This window comes from Lathyrus oleraceus, chromosome 6 (assembly GCF_024323335.1).
Source record: "Lathyrus oleraceus cultivar Zhongwan6 chromosome 6, CAAS_Psat_ZW6_1.0, whole genome shotgun sequence".
Classification (NCBI taxonomy): domain Eukaryota; kingdom Viridiplantae; phylum Streptophyta; class Magnoliopsida; order Fabales; family Fabaceae; genus Lathyrus; species Lathyrus oleraceus.
The window spans coordinates 501,093,709-501,117,382 of NC_066584.1; the positions used below are offsets into that span (position 1 = coordinate 501,093,709).

At 34.0% G+C, this 23,674-nt stretch overlaps 1 protein-coding gene across 1 annotated transcript; it reads right to left on the minus strand.

Annotated features, from left to right (window-relative positions):
• Nucleotides 1–6,145: 6,145 nt before the first annotated feature.
• On the minus strand, nt 6,146–9,076 carry LOC127097698 (pentatricopeptide repeat-containing protein At2g35130). Its single transcript, XM_051036190.1, has 7 exons — nt 8,955–9,076; nt 8,677–8,861; nt 8,333–8,565; nt 7,687–8,082; nt 7,408–7,613; nt 7,205–7,329; nt 6,146–6,892 (listed from the first exon to the last, which is right to left on the minus strand). The coding sequence occupies exons 1-7, from the start codon at nt 8,957–8,959 to the stop codon at nt 6,306–6,308; spliced, it is 1,737 nt and encodes a 578-aa protein (XP_050892147.1). The 5' UTR covers nt 8,960–9,076; the 3' UTR covers nt 6,146–6,305.
• Between the last annotated feature and the right edge of the window lie 14,598 nt (nt 9,077–23,674).

Consider the following 23,674-nt stretch of genomic DNA (forward strand, 5'->3'; position numbering starts at 1 on the left):
TTTGTTTTGAATTTTTTTACCCGAACTATGAGGTTTTGATCCTACCTTTTATAAGATGGTACGTAGGCAATGGGTTTATCCATCCAAACACAAAATGTAAATAAACTTGTATATTCTTTTCTCATCTCTTCAATCATGTTTGCACAAATAATAATTTTTCACAAAACAATAACCTTTGCAACAAGTGTGAAAAGGGCTCCCTAGGAGTACCTAGGATGTTTTGGGTGCCTAACACCTTCCCATTGCATAACCAACCCCTTACCCAGATCTCTGACATTTTTATTAGTTTTTGATTTGATAAACTTCTCGGTTTTTGTTCGCTTTCTAACCTTTCCTTTGGATAAATAGAAGTGCGGTGGCGACTCGACTTTGTATGATTTACCTTGGATTTAGTCAATATCTCCAATGGTAACGAATACACCGCTACAACTACTACCTTGAAATCTAGCTTGAGACAACTCCCAACGATTCATTCTCGACGACAAATGACCAATCTCGGTCATAACATCCGTGCGAAATCCTTGTAGATATTCCATTATCATTTGATTGGAAGGTTGATCTGGTTGAGCTTTTGTAGGAGGGTTAAACTCATCATCACTGTTGGCTTCTTGTTGAGGTTCTTCATCTTCATTATCCAGGTATTTTATCTCATGAGCCCGAGGATTGTAAATGACTCCCATCTTACTATTTATCTGTTTGATACTAATCATAAAAGAAGGGTTTTCCATTGAAAAACACAACTCATTTTCCATATTAATGTTGAAATGTCGGAAAATCTTGGTCAAAAGGTGAGCATATGGTAGACCCTCGACATGCTCGTCATGAGACATCATATGAGATAGGATTGAATGTCCCCAATCAACATGGACGTGAGTTTTGATGGAATAGAGGAGCATCATTTCTGGATCTGTTATAGTGCAGTGATTGGAAAATCTCGGCACAACAACATATACCAGAAAATAGTGTAACATCCTATCATCAATAGAAAACTTTGTTGGGGACCAGTAGACACGCTCTGGGTTATCTCCTCCAAAACTCTTCTTCCTCTTGTTATAAATTGATGTTTGGACAACCGACTTAAACTATAGTAAAAAGCATGTTTGCTATAGTTTTCCCATGGAGCAATTGTCCCAACAAATTTATGACCACCAAGAGGGATTTCAAAAATAGCACAAATATCAGATGCAGTTAAGGAGATTGGGACTCCCTTCACCACAAATGTTAATTTCCTTTTCTTCTTTACCATATTGGAGTAGAACACTTTAACCAATTCAGGGTAAAAAAATTAAATGGCAACCAATTAGGTCACTCAAACCCAATTCCTCAAAGACATTAGGAAAGGTAAACACATCCTCAGGAAAAGTATCAAAAGTGCTATACTTAGGCTTCATGATTTTCTTTTGGAAGAAGAAAGTTTCATACCTTTCCTGTTGACTTTTTGTAGTGAAAAACCTTGATAAATCAAGAGAGCCTCTAGAGGAAGAAGCTTTGCATTTGCCTTTGCCTTTGGATGACAATTGAGATGCCATGAAAAATCCTTGGAGAGAGAAACAAAAGATGAAGCAAAAACCCTTTGAAGAGAAGTGTATAGGCATGTGAATGTTGAATGTTGTTTGAGGAGAGAAGTGGCTTTATGGTGGTGGTGGATTGTAATAATGAGAAACAAGTAGTTGGACCAAGAAAATTAAAAGTAATGAAATAAAAATAAAGTGACATAAAGAGAGGGAATATATATTGGTAAATGATATTTACTAGATTGTCTTTGTCATTGTTGAGGACAAAGCATTTGCATCCAAAAATATGAAAGTAAGATATGTTGGGTTTCCTTCCTTTGAAGAGTTCATAAGGAGTCTTTTTCAAGATAGGTCTAATAATAATTCTATTACTTACATAGCATGTCGTGCTTACCGCATCTGCCCAAAAGTACTTTGAAAGATTTGAGTCGCTTAGCATCGTTCGTGCAACTTCCACAAGTGACCTATTCTTTCTCTCCACCACTCCATTTTGTTGAGGAGTCCTTGGTGCCAAGAAATTATGAAAGATTCCATTTTCTTCGCAAAACTCTTCGAAGGAGGCATTTTGGAATTCTCCACCATGGTCGCTTCTTATGGAGGCAATAGTTAGCGATTTCTCATTTTGGATTTGCTTCACATATTTCTTGAACGCCTTGAATGCATCATTTTTCTGCACTAAGAAGAAGGTCCAAGTGTATCTAGAGAAATCATCAACAATAACTAAAGCATATACATTACCTCTGAAGCTTCTTGTTCTTAATGGACCAAATAAGTCCATATGCAACAATTGTAGTGGCCTTGTAGTGGACACCATATTCTTTGATGTGAAAGTTGATTTGGTTTGTTTCCCCTTCTGACATGCATCACAAAGCCTATCTTTGACGAATTTTATCTTGGGCAAACCAATAACAAGGTCATGCTTTATAAGCTTATTCAAATGTTCCATATGAATATGTGTAAATCTTTTATGCCACAACCATGACTCATTATTGTTTGCCATAAGACATTTTACCTTCAAAGAAGCATCATCAAGAGAAATCATAAATATGTTATTAATTCTTTTACCTTTGAGTTTTACCTCATGAGAGACTTCATCTTCAATCAAGCATTCATCTTCGGTGAACTTGATTTTGAAGCCCTTGTCACAAAGTTGGCTAATACTTAGAAGATTATGCTTTAGTCCTTCGACATAAAGAACATCTTCAATGGATGTGAAAGGTGGTGCTCCAACTTTGCTTATGCCAAGAATTCTCCCTTTGTTGTTATCACCATATGTGACATAACCCTTGGCCTTCAAAGCTAGATTTGAAAAGTTGTTAAGATCTCCTGTCATATGCTTGGAACAACCACTGTCAAGATACTAGAGGTTTGAAGTGGTTTTCAAGCATACCTACAAAATAAAATTAAGTTTTGTTAGTTACCCAAATTGCTTTGGATCCTTCTTAATTAGTGTCTTTCTTTACTCATACATAATGTCCACTTGCTACGCTGAAATTTCTAACATAGCACGCATTTGGGGTATGACCAATTATTCTGCAATAAAAACAAGTGGGTTCAAAGTTGCTTCTATATCTAGGAACATAAGATTTCTTTTTAGGAAATCTTTTCTTTTTAGGATAGTGATGAACAACTTTGGGACTGTTTACTTTCTCTTTGGATGGTTGATCCTTAGCCTTAACAAAAATGATTTTACTTGTACTTGGTTTGGAACATTTTGAGTAACCAAGACCACTTTTATCACTTGAATATCTTTGTTGGCTAAGGACTCCTTCCAATCCAATTTGTCCTTTTTCATATCTTTCAAGAACTCTTTTTAATTGGACAATTTGGAAAGAAAGTGACTCACAGTTTTTACATACAAAATTCTGTTTTTCACTAATCATCTTTTGTTTTTCATCATTGATATCTTTTTCAATTGTCACAATTTTTTCTTCTAAAGATAAAATTGTTTTCTTTTGAGATGATATAGTTTTATACAGAATTTTGCATTCTTCAAGAAGTTCATCTATAGCACCTTGTGCATCACTATCGAAAAGAGAAAAGTTGCTACTAACCTCATCTTCTTCATCTTCGGAGTGGTGTGAAGCCATTAATGCTAAGTTTGCACATTCATCGCTCTCCGATTCGGATGAAGAACTTATCTCATTATCTTCCCATGCAACATACGTCTTTTTGTTCTTGAAATCCTTCTTGCCTTTAAAGCCTCCTTTCTTTGAGAGTCTCGGACAATCTGGTTTTATTTGACCTTGCTTTCCACATTCATAACATGTGACTTCTTGTGTGGAAGTGGAAGCCTCCATTTTCCTGAAATGTTTATTTCTTTTAGCATGAAAAGGTTTGTCATTTTTACCAAAGAACTTACCAAGCCTTTTAACAAGGAGTATGAAGTTTTCATCTTCCTCCAATGCGGCCTCATCTTTTTCTTCCTTTGATTCAACTTTTAAAGCAATTCCTTTGGATTTCTTTTCCTGATTTTCATGTTTTTCAAGTCGTCCAAGTTCAAGTTCATGTTCTTGGAGTTTTCCGAATAACAATGCGGACGTCATTGTAAAAAGACTTTTCTTCTTCGATATGGCAGTAACTTTAGGTTGTCGTTCTCTCGTCAAGGATCGTAGCACTTTAAGGTTGAGATCATCATTTGTGAAGGTCTTTCCAAGAGCGATTAAGTGATTCGTTAAGTGAACAAATCTTTTCTCTAAAGCGACGATGGATTCTCCGGGCTGCATTCTGAACATTTTGTATTCTTGACTCAATGTATTTAATCTGGATCTTTTGACTTCAGTGGTTCCTTCGTGAGTCTCCACCAAGGTATCCCATATTTCTTTCGCAGATTTGCATTGAGATATGCGGAAGAACTCGTCCATACTTAATGCACTTTGAAGAATATTGATGGCCTTCTTCTCATTAAGTATTTTCTTCTTACCGTATTCATCATACGAATTTTTGATCTTTGGGGTGCCAACACCATTTTAAACGGTTTCCTAGATACCATCTCCTTGTGCTTCTAAATGTGCTTTCATGCGGATTTTCCAGAAATCGAAATATTCGCCAGAAAATAGAGGTGGTTTGTTGCTACTACCTCCATTCTTAAACACTGGGTTTGCGCTTGCGGAAGCCATTGTCTGGATCTGTGGAGCAAGTTACCAGAACCTGCTCTGATGCCAAATGTAAGTTAGGAATGAGCCTAAGAGGGGGGGTGAATTAGGACTTTTAGAAATTTAATCGGATTTGGTGGATAAGGTTCTTTTCTTTTATGGATTGGTATGATGTTGAAAGCGATAAAGAGAAGAAAGTAAAGAACACCAGGAATTATATTGGTTCCCCTCACAACTTGAGAGTACTCCAGTCCCCTTACAATGTGTAAGATATTTTATTATTGTTAGATCTCCTAAAGCAAGCCTCTAACTAAGTAATCAAGAACAATCCTCTTGAAAACTTAACTCACAAGAAAAGAAAACAATCCTTCCTTTTCTTGACACTTATATCCAACAATCCTGGATCATAAGCAATACACCTAAAACCAATCGATCCTTGGTACTTAGGATTTTACAAAGTAATTGAATGAATATATGAATAATTGTATTGGATAAGACTTTAATCAATTGATTAGAATCTTCTTCTCTTTCAATATGAAATTTCAAAACAAAATAATCTCTAAGTGCTCAAGAGTACTTTTTGAAGAAAATGATATGAAAATTATTTTTCAAATGTATCTTAATATGAGAAATAGATGAAAATGAATGTATAGAGATTTTGCAAATTGATTTGAAAGAGGTGAATTTAGTAATGAAAATATAAGGGTTATTTATAGTATGAATGCATCCCTTCAATCATAACATGACAATGGTTAGAATGGAAATCAGATAATTGATCATGAAAAGAGGCAAGCTTTTACCATGAAAAGTTATGATGAAATGGTGCAAAGAATGGTGAAATAATATTTCAAAATTTTCAAAATATTTCCAGCATCAATCGATTGACACACATAACCAATCGATTGACATACCTAAAAAATTGAAAAAATACTAAGATCAATCAATTAACATACAACATCAATCGATTGGTCCTGCTTTAAAAACGAAAAAATCTAAAACATAAAGTTTGATCAATCGATTGTAGCACGGCATCAATCGATTGACATGACCAAAATATTGAAAAAAAATCTAAGTTAAAAAACTTTTGAACATGCATTTTTTAAACATTATTTTAAAATAAATAAATATGATAGAAAAGATTTAGAATGATTATTTTAATGTATGATAAAACTTTTGATCACTAGGAGAATATTGTCAAGAATTCCATATAACTTTATTAGATCCATGAAAATTTTGAACAATGTTGAAATGATCTTCTTTTTTCGTTCTTTTATTATGGAAAGCTTAATATGTTCTCTTCATCAAAATCTTGTAGGAAGCTTGTCTTCACACATATTAGATTTATAAGCATCCAAGTGTTTGGACTTAGGTCATGAATTTATAAGTTTGGGGCCGGATTATAGGCCGGTTAAAAAGCGACTGCTCTGCTTCCTAACCCTTATGCTGAGGTAGGCATTTTTAGAGCGAGCCATATGCTGGCACACCGAACTTAGTGATAGGCCAATTTATTCAGAAGTACATGTGCACTCCATGTGATAAGTGTTTGAAAATGTAGTTTACATTCAAATAGGATTTCAAATTGTTTCAAACCTTATCTTAACTTCAGTCTTTCTCTTCAAGTTCATTTACTCTTCAACATTTTAACTATTTCTTTGATTCACATTACATTTTAATTTGTTAATATCTTATACTAAACCTAAGCTACTGGAAGAACAGTCTTCATATCCTTGTGCATTGTTCTAATCACATTAGTAACCTGCTCAATCTGATCTTCATTAGAGCATGCTGCAAGAAGCACTTTTGCTGTTCCTCCATCTGGATAACAACCAGCATCAATCATTTCTTCAAATATTTCTAAGCACTTTAGATAAAGCTTTTTTTTCGAGTAAGCTCCAATACGACTGGTCCAAGTAACCACATCAGGTTTTAAACCTTTGGCAAGAAGTAACCGAAAGAGTTCTTCCATTTTCTCGATAAATCCTGCTTGTCCATACCTATGCATCAAGATGTTAAATGTGCTAATATCAACTACATAGGATCCTTTATCCATCACTGTTAAAACCTCTTCCATTTTTCCAAATTGGCCTAACCTTCCATACAAGTTCAGCATGCTGTTGAGAACAAAAGTGTCGAGTTTTAGACCTGATTTACACATTTGGTTGAGAATGTCTTCGCATTTACTCACATTTCCCATTTTGGAATAGGCAGATAAGAGTACCATGTGGGATTTCATTGTTGGTGTTATTCCAACTCTTTTCATATCTTCAAAAACAGATTCAGCATCTATATATTTCATCCAAAAGAAAGAGAAATAAAAACATGTGTCAAACCAATTTTAAAAGTGTAAACTCAATGTAAATTTGTTGAACCAAGCATCACAAACTTTGAGAACAATCCGTTAGTCAAATAGATTATGTAACACCGACACTTCAGATTAAAGGTATGTCTGGTGTCTGACGCGTGTCAGTGTCTGACACAAACATGATACAGACACATATGGTTATATTTAATCATTTCATTTTTTCAAATTAGTACCGAATCCACGTGTCAGTAAAAAACCAAACAAAATGATAACTTTTCAGGTTAGATTATTACCATCTTGAAAGCCTGCTTTCCCATATGCATCCACCAAGATATTATATGAGGCTCTATCTGGTTCACATCCCATGTGCTGCATCAGTGAAAATATTTCTGCTGCTCCATAAGGAAAACCTGCACGACTATTCCGGAAAGAAAAATCATGAATTTTTCTCCGATAAATATACAAGATTGCATTTATACCATCTTCCAATAACAACCTGTAAGCTTCCATAAGTGCATTATAAGCATATACATCAGGTTCAAGTCCAGCTTCTTGCATATGCTCAAACATTTCTTCTGCTTTCTCACACAGTCCCTCTCTCGCAAACGCATTCACTAGAGCAGTATATGTGCAAATATTAGGTTTACACTTTCGGTTCAACATTTCATCAAACACCTTCAAGGCCATATAGGATTTCCCAGCCTGCATAAAAAAACTCAAATTTCAATACAATTAGCATAATCATGATCTAGAAAAATAACTGTTAAGAGCTTACTTTGCCATATAAATTTATCAACATCGTATAACTTTCGGTCGATAGCACGCAACCATCTCTCTTCATTCTCAGAAAAATCTCTTCCGCTTTCTCGAAGTTTCTTCCTTTCATCAATCCATTTATGTAAGCATTGTACACAACAGCACTTGAAGGAACACCGTAACTTCGCATTTCGGCGAAAACTGCTTCAGCATTTTGAAGCTTCCCAGACATACAATAAGCCTTTATGAGTAAGGCATAGGTGTCTTCATTGGGAATGCATCTAGCCTCCTGAAGCTGCAAATATATGGATTCTGCATCTTTGTATAGAAATCTTTCGCCAAAAGCATCTATCAGTAAATTATAGCATATCACATCTGGCTTGAATGAGCTTCTCAGCAATATCCATTTACATATCTGAAAGTGTCCGGAGATATTAATATCAGTTACAAATTAGTTATAAGTTAGTTACATCGGATCAAAGTTAGTTATTAGTTGTAAGTTAGTTGCAGATTGGTTACACCATGTAAAAGTTAGTTATTAGTTGTAGTTAGTTACAAATTTGTTACACCAGGTTAGAGTTAGTTATTAGTTACAAGTTAGTTACAAATCGGTTACAATTAGATGAGAGTTAGTTATACTCTTAGTTTATATATATAAGTCTCACCGAAATGATTGAGTCCCATTGTTTTCTGATCCGAAGTTGAACAGACACAGTTAAAACATCATCCCATGCATCAAGAGAAGGTGGAAGCTTGTCTAATGAACTCCAAATTCTCTCCGTATCGCCTTCCTTTTGAAGATAATCCAAAATCTGCAGTGCGGTTGGACTCAAAACTGGGAAAATTCCATCAACAAATCCAGAACCAAATTTCCATCCTTTTCCTCTCAAAGAACCACCTACAAAAAGAAAATAAAACATAATTTTCAAACACAGACACACGCGCCCGCACGCAAAGACATGTTTAATGAACAATCTTGTTATGTTTCAGCTAGGATAGCATTAGTTACAGCTTCTCCTTGAAAGTTTCTTGTGATTGAAGTTCCTTAATTTGCCGGTTTTGTCAATGTAAACACTGTCTTTCTTGAACTTCTTCAAAGCCATGCCATTGGAGTCATTTGATTTTCGTTCGGATTCATTGATGCAACATCTTGGTTCTATAAATGTGTGGTTCAATGTGCATAGAGAATTTAACCTGCAAACAATATCAGCAATCATTTTAACTCCAATTGTTGAGGGATTAATGTAAATGTAACAACTACACACTGTATAATGGAATGGAGTTTACATCATTCATGAAGCCAAGCCCTGGTGTGGATAATGAATTATGAATGAATGGAATGAGATAATAGATGGTGCATTTTTCTTTTATATTTTTTTAATATGATACAAATTAATATAAAGGACAAATGGAATAAGGACGAAATTATATCCATGAGGAAGCGTTCACAAAGGAAATAAGGTATACATAACATGTTTACACAAAAGTTATTGGTATATTTTATTTTGTTTTGAAAATTCATAAAATAGCTTCTCTTCAATTTTTTTAAATGATTTTTTTTTGGCAAACAATAAGAAAAAACACACTTCCTTTTTTTTAGATTTAAAAAATATATTTCAATTATTAAATATTAAAAACATTTTTTATAATATTGTTTTTTTTAGTATTATATTTCTGCATCATCCGATTGCATCCAATTTCGGTTCCAACAGTGACGTTGTTTGTGGGAATCGCTTCTGATTTTTGCGTTTTTTTTTATGATTTCACGTCCGCTCTTCAATTCGCCAGTCTGTAACCTTCCCATGTCACTGAATCAATAACATTTAGAATCGAACACAGGGATCCATCATGTTCGATTTAATTAAGCGTCGTTTTAACTTTGATTCCTTGAATCAACAAACGTATGATTCCTGCGAATATTCCACGAATAGATGATTCTAGGTCAAATTCAGATTTGTATCAAAATTACCTCCAATATCATACCAAAGATTCTTGATCAACCTCATAATCGTGCATCACTTCAATTTTCCATAGTCAACACGATCTTTGCCATAACGACTTATGGCGTAGGTCCATGAGTAACACACCTTCTCCAAAAGGTGAAGAACCTCTGAGCAATGAACGAAGATCATACCACACCAGAATTACTAAAACTCCAAACACAAGATTATCAGCGATTAAAGCAACTACCATCGTGAATCGTAATGTACATTGTTACGGTCTGGAGTATCATATATTTCAGTTTTATTCTATCATACCTCATTATCACCACTGAGATCCACAATGCTCGTGTACTCGATGGTGATCCATCGACTAAAACACATATTCCTCGTAGAATGGTGATACTGCACCAAAATTGAAAATCCAAATGCACGAAGATGTTCGAAGGACGAGGAAGTTCCAAATATCGTAGATATGAACCTGTAGGTAGCCACCACATTTTCCATCATTGGCGGAAGTCCTCACGCGATACCTTGTAGGCAATAGATTCCGAACAAAATTTTCTGATTTGAGGCCATAGAGATATTAGGTCTCCGCCGATCAAAACCGGATGTATAAGATAACAGAGACTCATTTGGTCTTCAGTAGCTCGGTAACTCACTCCAGCAGAATGGTGAAGGTCACGTCCCGCAGGGAGAAATACAAGGGGAAAAAGACATCATAGGCCCCATAACGTTTAAGTAAAGTACCATCGAAGATATCTCGGGTCGACATTCTCATTTAACTTCCTGCCCAACCTTGTTGACCCGTAAGGAGGCGATCAAGTGAAAGAAAGAAACTAGGCTCGGTCTGTAAGGACCGAGGGGAGACTTTGGAAAAGTTCCCCTAAGAAATCTCACCTCTAGGCAGCTACGCTCTTAGCACGAGCGGAATCCGATCAGATGCCAAAGAGTGTAGGCGGTGGATCCCGAAGGGGTCCACTTCGAACCAGGTCAACCTTGGGGGCATGGATATGATTCTAGCCTTTGGTCGGGGACAATTCCTAGCGCCATGAAGAAAGCGTAATAACTCTTCTCAATCAGAGCTAGTTGTTGTACCCCAATTTTGTCAGGATATTTCATTTTTTTCAATCAACCTATTTTATTTTGTTTTGTCCAAAATAAAATTTTAGTTTTAAAGACAGTACGATTCAATCGATTTCTTAACCGTGCGTAAAATCAGCGAATAATATTTTCAGGTTTATGCATGCAACTGTCTGTTTTATTGATCTACATTACGCATAGTTTAATTTGGTGTGCTCATTTTATTTTTTCTCATTCGTGTGCATTTGCATTTGATCAGTGTGAGCCTTTTCATCCGGGTATTTTTAACTTCCAGATTTGATTTGCGATTGTCTGTTTGCCTGGATTATATTTCACGTAGATTATTTTAGTGCATTCATTTTATTTTTTCGCACATTTGCGCGTTTGATTTTTATTCATTTTATTTCCTTTTTATTTCATTTTTAATCAAATAATCAAGGAAAATAAATAGATATAAATAAAATAATTAGATTATTTTATTTATTTGTATTAAAAATATGGTGATTTTGTTTCATCACTTTTTTAAAACTCAATTTGATCACCTAAAAACATCTAAGAGCAGTGTGGGTATTTGAATTAAATTTGCAACATTAATTCATACTATATATACTAACTAATGTTGAGACTTGGAAAAAAAGCAGCGACATACGTCTCTTATTTCACTCTTACCAAAACGAAAATAAAAAAATAAAAAATAAAAAGAGAAAGGTAAGAAGGATGGAATGTTCTTTTTCTCTCTAGTGTGTCTGCACCCACATAAAAAAATCTTTGTTAAAACATAATCACAACACACTTTATTTTACAGCCCATACTCTCATCCTCTCTCAGAAATCCAAATATAGAAAGTAATGAAAGAAGAAGAAAAAGAAGGAAAGAGTGAAAACTACAGAACACTCTACATCTTCTTCACCCTTCCCATTACCAAAACGAACATCTCATCTCTCTTCACAAACCTCCACTTCATACCTCAACCAAAGCCATTGGTGGTTACCGCATTATTCAATCCACCATTTTTTTCCTTCCTTCCACACGAAACGGCCACCGTCTCACAACAACCACAAACTCAGTTCCACCGTGAATACAATTCTCGTACCATTCTCTTTCGAACACCAACATAAACCCATGTATAACTCATTCTCTCTGTTCTGTCAGCAAGCCACCATATAACCACCACGAAATTTTTGATTTGTCGCCAACACAACAACAATCAAAACATCACCACCTCCACCGTTCAACATACTACATCTTTGTTGCAACCATTTACAACGACAAACCGCTTCTGATTTATCACTATCGCACAACAACACTAAAATCGCAACAACAACGCTGCAACTTAGCTTGTGGGTAACGATTCAAATATTTTTTATTGTTGTGTATATTATTGTCATACCCCAAAATTTGACATCCCCTTTGCATTTCTACATAACATTTGGTTTGAGATTTCATCTACATATCCATGACACCATAGTACATTCACATGCATTGAAAACCACAAAATCATAGACTCAATGGCCTTGATCACACAAAGCATTGAAGGAGGTTAAGTCCTAAGCTAGGGTTCTTACATGGCATGTTTGTATTGGTGAAATCTTCATCTTGGTTGTTTTCATTATGGAGCATAAGAGAAATCCTAATTCATTAATGTTGGATTGCAAGCATCATCCAGATCATTCAAACCCCAAAAACCCTAATTTCATCTGGTCACTATCATTCGTTTGTACACAATGCATTAGTTTGTTCAAGTTCTATTCAAGGCCTTTTGTCTTTGGTTAATCAAGAGATCTCATTAGTAAGATTGGATCCATTTCAAGTCCCACCATTCCACCTGATCATTTCATATGATCTTTGCCATTCTTGATGTCCACCCATTTATCTTTGGTTCATTCAAGTTCATTCAATCATGGGATACATATCATTCATCTTGGTGCTTTAGGGTGTGGTTTATTGGATAGTTAGTCAAGTCTTTAGTTCAATTGCATTCATGACCATTTCAATCCATTAAATACTTCACTGCAACCATATCATGTTCTTTTCATCACAAATGCTCATGTCCATTGCAAATGTTACATTGATTGGCCAATTTGGTTACAATTTACTTTTGGTCAACTGTTGACTTTTTGCTAACCAGTTGACTAAAGTCAACTCATCACTTTTTAATCCCCTAATACTTGTTTCTATGCATTACATCAAGTTTCATCATAAGATCATTGGTTTATTTGGTCTTTGCTTGGTTTTGAGGTTGGTTCATTCCTTGGTCTAGCCAACTTTTGGACCAAGGAACTTGGTCTATGACCTGGTCCAAAATCTGATCAGACCACTTGGACTTACATGAACTTTACACGTTTTTTCAACCTTTCTCCATTTTAGGCCATTTTCAAGTCCATAATTCCATACACATTTCAATCACATGTTCAACCATCTTTTCATACACATTTCAAATACCATTAGTATTCACATTTCAATCACATGTTCAACCATCTTTTCATACACATTTCAAATACCATTAGTATTCACATTTCAATTATAACAATCCAATATTTCATTCAAAACCATGTTCATTAAGCTCTTTTTCATTTCATTTTCAATTTCCAAATTTTTTACATTCAATTCCATCTTACAAGATTACCCCTAATTTCATTCATTCCAAAATCATATACAATTCATATTACATCCAATTTCAAATTTTCATCATTACATACGAAATCCCAAATACATTATAACATTACATCAAACCTACAACTACAATTCCAAAACCATAATTCCATAAGAATCCTTGCCCAAGCATGACTCTAAGCTCAATTCCATAGCATTATCCATAGCGATTCCAAGTGATCCTTGCATCAAAATTCCAATAAAAAACATTAACCTGCATGGCATAAAAGAAAACGAATGAAAACCAAATACACAAACTATTTTCACTTCATTTTTTCTTAACTTCTAACAAACCCTTCATAAACCAACTAACTACCTCACATCCAATTCAACACAATGATACCAACTAACTTCATTATTCCAAAACTAACTTCCTAACCAACCATTTTCTTGACTCCAACTAACTTCCTACTTATAACCTTGACAATTCTTCAACCAATTCCATCAACTCTTCAATCCACATAACCTTGCCAACACCTGCTAACAAAAGGAACACTGAGAACCAATTTGGGGGGAATCAATCCATAACTATTTTCAAGTTTTGAGAATAACTATAACTGAAATCTAACTGTCATAACAAACTTCAATAATCAATCCATAACAGAATTACATATGAGATTTTTTCACAAAAACTAACTCCTTTAACAAGCCTCTAACCTCCTCACATTTCTCTAAAAAACTTCACATAACAAAATAAACCCAAAACCTTCCAACTGAATTCATGGGGGATTCATAACCACCCATCCATTCTCGGTGATGCTATTATCACTGCCAGAAAAACAAGTCTTAAGTCAGGTAGGTCAACACTACACAACCATCGATCCTAAAAGCCATTGGTTCAGGGTTTTACAAAGGGTCCTCAGAATCATGGGTCGAGGTTGAAAATATCACTACCAGAATGAATAATCTTAAGATAATAATACTTTCAAGGGATCTCATTTGAGTGGGGTTATCACATAAACCTAACGAGTCTGATGTCTCACAGGTCAACATTACACGACCACCATCTTAACTTAATTTTTCTCATAGCTCGGGTATAAAGCTTTTCCTTTCACAAATGCCAATAATCAGAGAGTTCCAATGATACCATATAACAATACTATATAGAAATTGGATAAACAGACAATAATGGCATATAAAGATAAAGTGGATAAGAAGTAAACAATCAGATAAAAGCAAACACTCAAACATAAAACAAACTAAACTAGGATGGACTCGTTTAGGTTAGTTATTCCCCAACAGAGTCGCCAACTATCCTGACGCGAAAAATACCTGAGTGTAAGGAACACTCGAAATATAAACAAAATAGAGTCACCACCGAAATTTATTTATTCCCAAAGGGGAAAAGTAAAATATCGATAAAACCCATAAAAAATAAAAAATAAATGGTTGTCACAACCAAATCGGGTTCGTGAGTCGGTTATGCAAGGGCAAGGTATTAGCACCCCTCATATTCATTATATTCGATGGGACCTATTTAGTTAGTTTCATGTAAGAGTGTTAGCATGATATTAGTTTGAGAACTTCTACCTATCGAGTGAGAAAAAATAAAAGAATAACATTTTTTATTAAAGGGGTGCCTAACAAGATTTCCCAATCCTGCTCCTACATATCTCCAAGTGCTATGGAGAACTCAAGGCTATGTAGTTCTACTTAGAAAGAACTACTGGCTTGATTGCTTTTAAGGAGTGATCCTTTAGACATATTGAGTGACTAAACCTTTACTTGTGGCTCGCTCTTAGAGGCGGGAGTCTTTGTTTGTTTCACGTCAATATGGATAAAGCGTACTCATTACTGAAAATATTTTTGGCGCAAAGGTGGAAAACCAAGTTTGATTTGCTTCAGTTGATTTTAAGTGGATATAGGCGTCCAAACATGAAGCTTTAATGTAGTACTCAAATGCCCGAAAAGAAGAGGCCTAAGACCAATCACTCTCTTTTCATCTAAATGTTTATTTATGAAAATGTGTGGTAAATTAGGTCAAAGTTCATTAACGAAAGACGATTATTCAGACTGGGAGTTCTACTACAGTGTTCAAAAAATCGGGAAAGAGAAGGTCGATACCCAATCAATCATTTTCTTCTATAAGAGAAATGACTTAATTCAGATAATTATTGTATTTTAATATGAAAGTCGAATGTTCAAGCATGAAACTCTACAACAACATCCTAACATTCAAAAAAGAGAAAGTCTAAACCTAATCAGATTCTTACATTTTATTGTGAAAAGCTTTTTAAAAACAGGGGGACAACTTGACATTGAATCAAGTGTCTAAAGTTGATTTATGAAAAGATTTTGGATTAATTAGGGGAGATGCTCGACTTTGCATTCAATTTGAATTCGATTTAGGAAAAATACTTGACGTTGGATCGAGTTATTATTATTTTTACTCATTTCTGAAAGTGGTTAATTTTAATCTTTGGATTAACAATCAATTAACACAATAAAATAAATAAAAGCGGTAAACTTATTACACATCACGGGAATGGGGGTACAATTTGTCGAATATGGATATAGTACAATAATTAACAATACGAGGTCAAAAGACAATTGTAAATAAAAAATCTTGTCGTAAGAAAGCCCAAGAGAAAGTCAAGGGACCCGAAATAAAATCAGAAATTTGAACTACATAATTTAGCGCTATGTTAAGCAATCGTAAAGTAATTCATGTAGGAATCACCCTATCTGAGGTCGGTCAATAAAACTTTATGCGTTAAGTAGTTTCTAAAGTTAAACTGAATTTTTAACTCTGAAATTGCAATGCATATGTAAAAAACCGATGATTTAAGCAATATTTTGAAAAAGGTAAAAGGAAACGACATTTAAACTAAAGAACTTAGTGTTATGCTAAGCAATCATAAAGCGATTCATGTAGGAATCACCCTATCTGAGGTCGGTCAACAAAAATTTATGCGTTAGCAATTTATGAAGTTAAATTGATTTTTTACCTGCGAAACCGCAATGCATATGTGGAAAAAAATGACGATTTAAGCGACATTTTTTTAATGAAAATAAACGACAGTTAAACTAAGGAATTTAGCGATATGTTAAGCAATCGTAAAGAGATTCATGTAGGAATCACCCTCTCTGAGGCCGATCTACAAAACTTTATGTGTTTAGGCAATTTCCAAAGTTAAATTGAATTTTTAACTCCGAAGTTACAATGCATCTGCGAAAATCAACAATCACTTAGTGATCCAAAACACAGATAATTTAATAAGATTAAATCGACTAATTAAATTTACTCAATTAATCCAACATTTAATTAAGTTAAATCAAAATAATAAATAATAAAAACAATAATAACTCCTTTGTGAAATTGAAATGGGGTGCAAATAAATGTGGGCCAAAAGTGAACTAGCCAAAATTCCAAATAAACTTCTTAACTCTAGATGCTTTTCCTAAATAATAATAAAAAATAAAAAATAAAATAAATAACAAAATAAAAAATAAATAAAATAATAAAAATAAAAAAGGAAAGAAAAACACACCCCCGGTAAACCGTAGCCTCCTCAAGTGAAATTTTGATCTCCTTTATTTCAAATTCAAAAGAACCAATGGGGCAGTTACGTGTGGCGATGAAGGATCTTAAAAAAAGGGAAAATCAAGTCATCTCTTCCAACTCATTTCAGCAAATCAAAAACAGAGGAAAACATTTCCCTCTTCCTCTTAAAGCACAAACAAGCAGAACAAAAAAAATTAAAATCCTTATATTCTCCCTCTCTTTGATCTCTTTGATCTATCTCTCTCTCGATTCTAGAAGCAGCGAAGATGAGGAATATGATGGTCGTCTGGTTAAACACGGTGGTGGTTCGGTTAAATGTGGTGGTGGTGTGTTGTTGATGGTGTTTTTCTTCACTATCTTTCTATTTTGTTGTTATTGTTATTGTTATTGTTATTGTTGTGCAATGATGTTGATGTATGGTGTAATGGTGGTGATGAAGGGGTGGTGATGAAGGGGTGGAGATGAAGTAGAGCAAACCAGAGTTGGTGATGTTGTAGTATGCGTACGTAAATAGTTATGAGTTAGTGTTGTGTTTGGTTCGTTGCTGGAAGTGAACAAAGTTAGTTGAATGAAAAAAGTGATGTATTTGGGTTGTTGTGCGGAGGAGAGTGATGAAGGGAGTTGAGACAATGAAGGTTTTGTGGTTGATGTGAAGTTTGGTGTTGTTATTTGTGTGAGTTTGAAGATGATAGTGATGAGTTGAAGATGATGGTGAAAGAGGATGTGAGGGGAGGTTTGAAGTGATGTGTTTGTTGGTCGAAGGTGGTTGTAAGTGCGTGGTTTTGGTTGATGAAGGTGGTGCGTGAGGGTTGATTTCAGTTGATGAAGGTGGTAACAGGTTGATGAAGGTGCTAATAGGTTGATGATGATCAGAATATGGTGGTTGTAGCGTTAGATGGTTGGATACAGTGTTACAAGCGTCGGGTTTTGAGAGGGAAGAAGATGGAGTGATGGATGAGCTTGAGATTGAAGGTGTGTGAAGCGGTAGAAGAATAAAGAAAATTAGGGGTGTTCATGGGTGCGAGTCGACCCACGGGCTCGCTGACCCAAACCAACTCAACCCATAAATTACCCGAACTCATCCATTTATGGGTATACCCAACCCAACCCATAACAACACATATAGTTTTCGTTCGAGTATCGATTTTGAGTTTTACAACTCGCGGACCTGTTGACCCAACCTGTTGATGTCCCTTTAGTCATTTCTTATTATTTTTATTATTATTTTAAATAAAAATATAAAGTTAATATTTCACTAATAACCATAATTTTTCCAATTTTTTCTCTCCACCAATAATACTATTAGACCAATGAATTTACATAATTCTAAGATTAAATTTTGTTTCTTATTTTATTTTGTACCATTTCCAACTGATGTATTTTATGGAAATAACGTGTGTTGCTGAATTTTATAATATTATAAAGTATTATGTCGTGTTGATGAATTTTATTAGATACTATATGATGTGTTTCATTAAATTTGAGTGTTATAAATGAGTATGATTGTATTGAGTTGTGCTACATTTTTTTAAAATCGACAAAAAGAATCATAAAAAATATATTTTTTATTTGAAACACAACTCGCGAACCCAACCCAACCCAACCCATTAATGAACAGGTCGGTTCGGGTCAGTTTTGACAATGAAAATACGGGTTAGACGACAAAATCAACCCATTGAAGTTTGAACAGGTTGGGTAACGGGTTAGGCCAAACCCGGTCCAACCCAACCCGCATACACCCTGAAGCAAATGGTGGCTCAATGTTGTTTGAGTGGTGTGGGGAAAATGAGGTTAACGAAGAAGAAGAAGGAAGAAGGGTATTATGAATGATGAAGATGAGTTTTAGTTTTTGTAGAAAAATAGAAAGTGAGAAAGGTTTATGAGATGCGGGGAGGATGACCGAAAATGAAAACTTGGTTTTCTCTATGTGATGTTTTTTTCTTCTTATTTCAAAGTCAGATATATGAAGTCACGTGGATGGTAAAAAATAAGAAAGAAAAATATATAAAGCCAATGCCACATGTCCTATTTTCAATGGATCAAATTTTAATTAATTTTGCAAATAAAATGGAGATAAGTGGCACATGGTGATTGGTCTTACCATTAACATTTTAATTCAAATAAACAAATTAACCATTTTATTTTTACTAATAAAATTAAAAAATAAACAAACACAACTTAAAATTGAATCTAAAATACAAATAATTCTAATAAATCTTTCGATTATTTTGGCAAAAGAACAAAAATAATCGGACAAAAACTGAATAAAAACCGAGTGCAAAAATATCCGAAAAAATAAATTTAATGCAATAAAATGATCAACGCGAAATAAAATTCTCGGAAACATACAAGTTTCGATAAAATTTTGAAATAAAAAATGACCGATTTAAAGGCTCAGGCTGATTAGAATGCAACTGAAAAAGTAGTCGAAAAAATAAAACGAGCATACCGAGTTAAATTATGCGAACTGTAGATTAATAATACTGACGTCTACAAGCTCAAATTTAAAATTTTTTGCCCGCTAATTCTGCGCATATTTGAAAATTGATTCAATCGATCTGCCTGTAAATCCGAAAAATTATTCTGTTTGATATTTTAAGCATTATGCAGAAAGAAATGCATGCTGTGATGAGTAGATAATACAAATGTCTTGTGAATGCATTGGTTTACTGACAGAACAATTGTAAATAGACAATCAGATGTAAATGAATCACTCTTGGACCATTTGCTTATAATTCTCAAACATAATTACAACTCTACAAAGATTCAGATGACGATGATACTTTTGACTGACACCCTTTGAACCTCCTAAACAAGATGCAACCGAATGAATGATGTACCGAGATTGAGAAATTGAGGCTTTGGACTTCTTAATCAAACAAAAAACTGAATGAATGTCATCAAGACCAGATGGAATGCCATAACTCTTGACTTTTTATCTGAACTCCGATGAGTGGTTTTGACTGATGAAATGCATGATAAGATGAAACAATTATGCTATGCTGATGCAAGTGAAAAACTTAGGGTATGACACACACAAGTTTGCAACATTCACTTTAAGTTCATCATCGTTATTGAAACATGCATTCCTATAACAACATACAAGAACATTTATCAAAAACATCGTCAACAATATATAACAATATTTATCAACAACAACACATCAATAACACATAGACAACATACAACAACATTTATGAAACAAACTATTGAAACATAAGCATATTCTGAAACAAAACAACATCAACGACATACATTAACATACACGAAAATAACATAATACAACAACAATAACATATAACAATATACAACAATATTTATCAACAACATTAACAACATAGAACAACATTTATCAACAATAACCCATCAACAACATACAACAACATTTATGAAACAAGCTATTGAAACATAAGCAAAATTTGAAACAAAACAACATCAATAACATACACGACAACATACAACAACATACACAAAAATAACATAATATAATAAAAACAAAAACAACAACATACAACAACATCATACAATATTTATCTACATTTATCAACAACAAAAACAAAAAGGAAATAATGTGAAAATCATGTGAAACATAACAACAACATACGCGATAAGGAAGAAGAAGAATACTTTTATGTATGAAGAACAAGATTGAGGCAGAAGTGTGGAATATGAAAGCTAATGATGAAGAAAACATGAGAAAATGTGTGCTAGGTTTTTGCTGTGACTGATACGACGATAATGTCAAGAAGCGAGAGTTAATTTGCTTATATATGGGTAAACAATTTCACCATAGTCGTATTCCAAAAATCATGATGAAATGTAATGCCTTTCACAATGGTTGACATTACCAAAAATGGTGATAAGTATTTTAATTTTAATATGTATATCATATTATAAGAACAACACTAACTATAACCAAAAAGTAGAAAATTGTTGTAGCTGGGATTCGAACTCTGTCACTCCATGAATGTATAATCACATTTAATTGTTTTGACCGTAATGCAATGTCTTTTCATAAATATAAAAAGTAAAACATGTCCAAAAATGAGGTATTACCATAATTAATTGTCAGACCGATGTAATTTAGTGTTACCATAAATATATTTTGTAGTAGTGATTACAACTCAAAGACTAACCGTCAATGACTTCTTGAGGCTTCTGACTATATCCTAGTCCATAAAGGAATTTAACAACTGTTAAATACAAGATTTGTGTTTACAAGGATGCTTTTAACAGGTAGATACACACAATGATATTAAGAAATTACACTTAAGAATATATGAAATGAACTGTTAAGTGTTTCTCTCTATTTTCTCTTGATGTTGATTTTCTGCATTGAAATTTCTTCATCATGAAGTTCGTTCAAGATCTTCACAAAAGCTCTCCTTTCACAATTATATTGTTCTCTTTATAAAGATAAAGAATAAGACTGTAGGAGGATATAATTGGAAACTTGTTCAAATCCACCACAACTGTAACATTAGGTAGGTTTAGCCGTAAATCGTGGGTAGTGAAAAGAAAATCTTTTAGTCGTTTGTAGTACATCCTTTTGATTTCGCAACTTAACTTGTTATGTACACTTAGAATATTCATTCAATCTTTTTCTCTAAAACATCGGCTTCAAATATGCGAGATTTGAAGCATGTTCAGAGTTTAGAGCCTTGAGAATAGACTTCAGAGTCTAGTGAATATCAGTCTTGAATGGATCAAAGTGCATATGTATAGTCAACTTCATATGTGTTGATTGGTGAATCCAGAGTTGACTTTAAGTTAAGTACTTATTCATGTAGTGACTTTGGTTCAGATTCAAATGATGTCCAAACTCTAGAAACTCTTTTATCAAATTTTAGAGTCTCTATATCTAGAGTCTCTCTTTGTTCAGAGTCCAAAATCTGATTTGGTCAGCTTTATCCAGCGTCTGACTTCTTCAATCTTTGCTCTATTCAGGATCTGGATTGTTTAAAGTTTGTTTTACCCAACTTTTGACTTGATTAGATTATGCTTTACTCAACTTCCAGCCTGTTCAAAGTCTGGTTGATTCAACTTTTGGCTTGTCAGATTCTGCACACTCAACAAACTGTTAGAGTACAAAATTGTTCTTTTATACTTTATTATCATCAAAACTCAAGGATAGTAGATGTATAATCAAACCTGTTCCAACAGTTGAGGCCATCACTTCTAATTTTATAGAAGTGTGACATACATTCGCTCCAGATTATCAATTGGTTCGTGTTAGAGTGAGAAGGAAAATTTTACCACCTCAAAGATATGATGATGTTGATCTCCAGTCTCTTACTTCTCTATCCATCCCTCATATCTTCCTCTTATATATATTCTTACTTCTCTATCCACCCCTCATATCTTCCTCTTATATATATTCATGCTCATGTATCTCTTTTTTTAATCTATTATTTAACGTAATTTTCCTTATTCTTTCTCTATCATTTCATGTATTTACTCTCTCTCTCTCTCTCTCTCTCTCTCTCTCTCTCTCTCTCTCTCTCTCTCTCTATATATATATAATATATATATATATATATATATATATATATATATATATATATTATATATATATATATATATATATATATATTCTTCCTATCTTAGTATCTCATACTTGAACATAAATTAATGTTACGTTGAAGATGATTGCCATGGTGAGACTTATGGTGCAATAATTATGGTTCATTGGTGATTAGAGAAGGTATTTGCAAAAGATTAACACTTACGTGAATAAGGTGAAACTTTGAAAGTGTGAATGAGAAGATATCCAGGTACGACTCATGGTCACACTAATATAGAGAAGACAACTATACATGTTCCCAATTTGTCTGACATAAGTGCAGATAAACATCAACAATTAAGATGAAAGATATGTCATGCTCATATCCGATGTCTAGGAGTGAGAGTGTATCTGCACCCCCTTTTTGGATGGTATTCATGGATCATTGTCTAGTCTAAAACACTTAATAATTTGTGTTTAACGAACTCTATGTTTTTTTCACATAAAAGCAATCAATGACTAATACTACAAAACCAACATATTGTCTAGTAATATAATATCTATAATTTTATTCCTTACAAAGGAATAAATAAGATATCCAATATACTTTTGGGGTCGTAATATAATATGATTCTATTCTAAATCATACTAATGAGATTAATAAATATTAAAAATATTTGCTCATGGAAACAAAAATAGTTTTTTTTAAATAACCAACATTTTAAATTAAAATACCTAAATAACCAAAATTTCAAAAAACATACCAAAATAATCACCTTTTTTAACTGATGCGTCAGTTGAACTAACGCATCCAATTAAGCTAGAGAGGAGGCGCCATTGGAGATGGCGCATGCTTTCATTTACATTGCACTAAGGCGCCATGCTTCTTGGTACATGCATGTGTGATTTAGTGTGTGCGTCAATGCATCTGGCGCATGCATTGCCATGTGTGTGTGGCACATGCATTTCATAGTTCATCTATAAATAACATGCGCATCTCCCATGTTTTTTTGCAGACTACTTCTTACCCTCCAACCCCATTTTCTTTCATTCTAATTAAATCTCCTTCAATTTTTTGTTTTTTAACCATGTTTGAATACATTCACAAGAGAAATGCCGATTTAATTTTTTCAGCAGTGAAGCCTCCGATAAAGATTCGACTTTGGAATATAGAATCGTTTGAACGTCTTAATCAGACGTTGAACCGTTGATTAGATGGAGAAATTGCAGATGGTGAAAGGATTAGAAGAATTCAATGGCTTGAGTCCACGTTCAACCAAAATGGAGAAGTGCGTGTATGGATGGATATTAAAACTGACAGAGA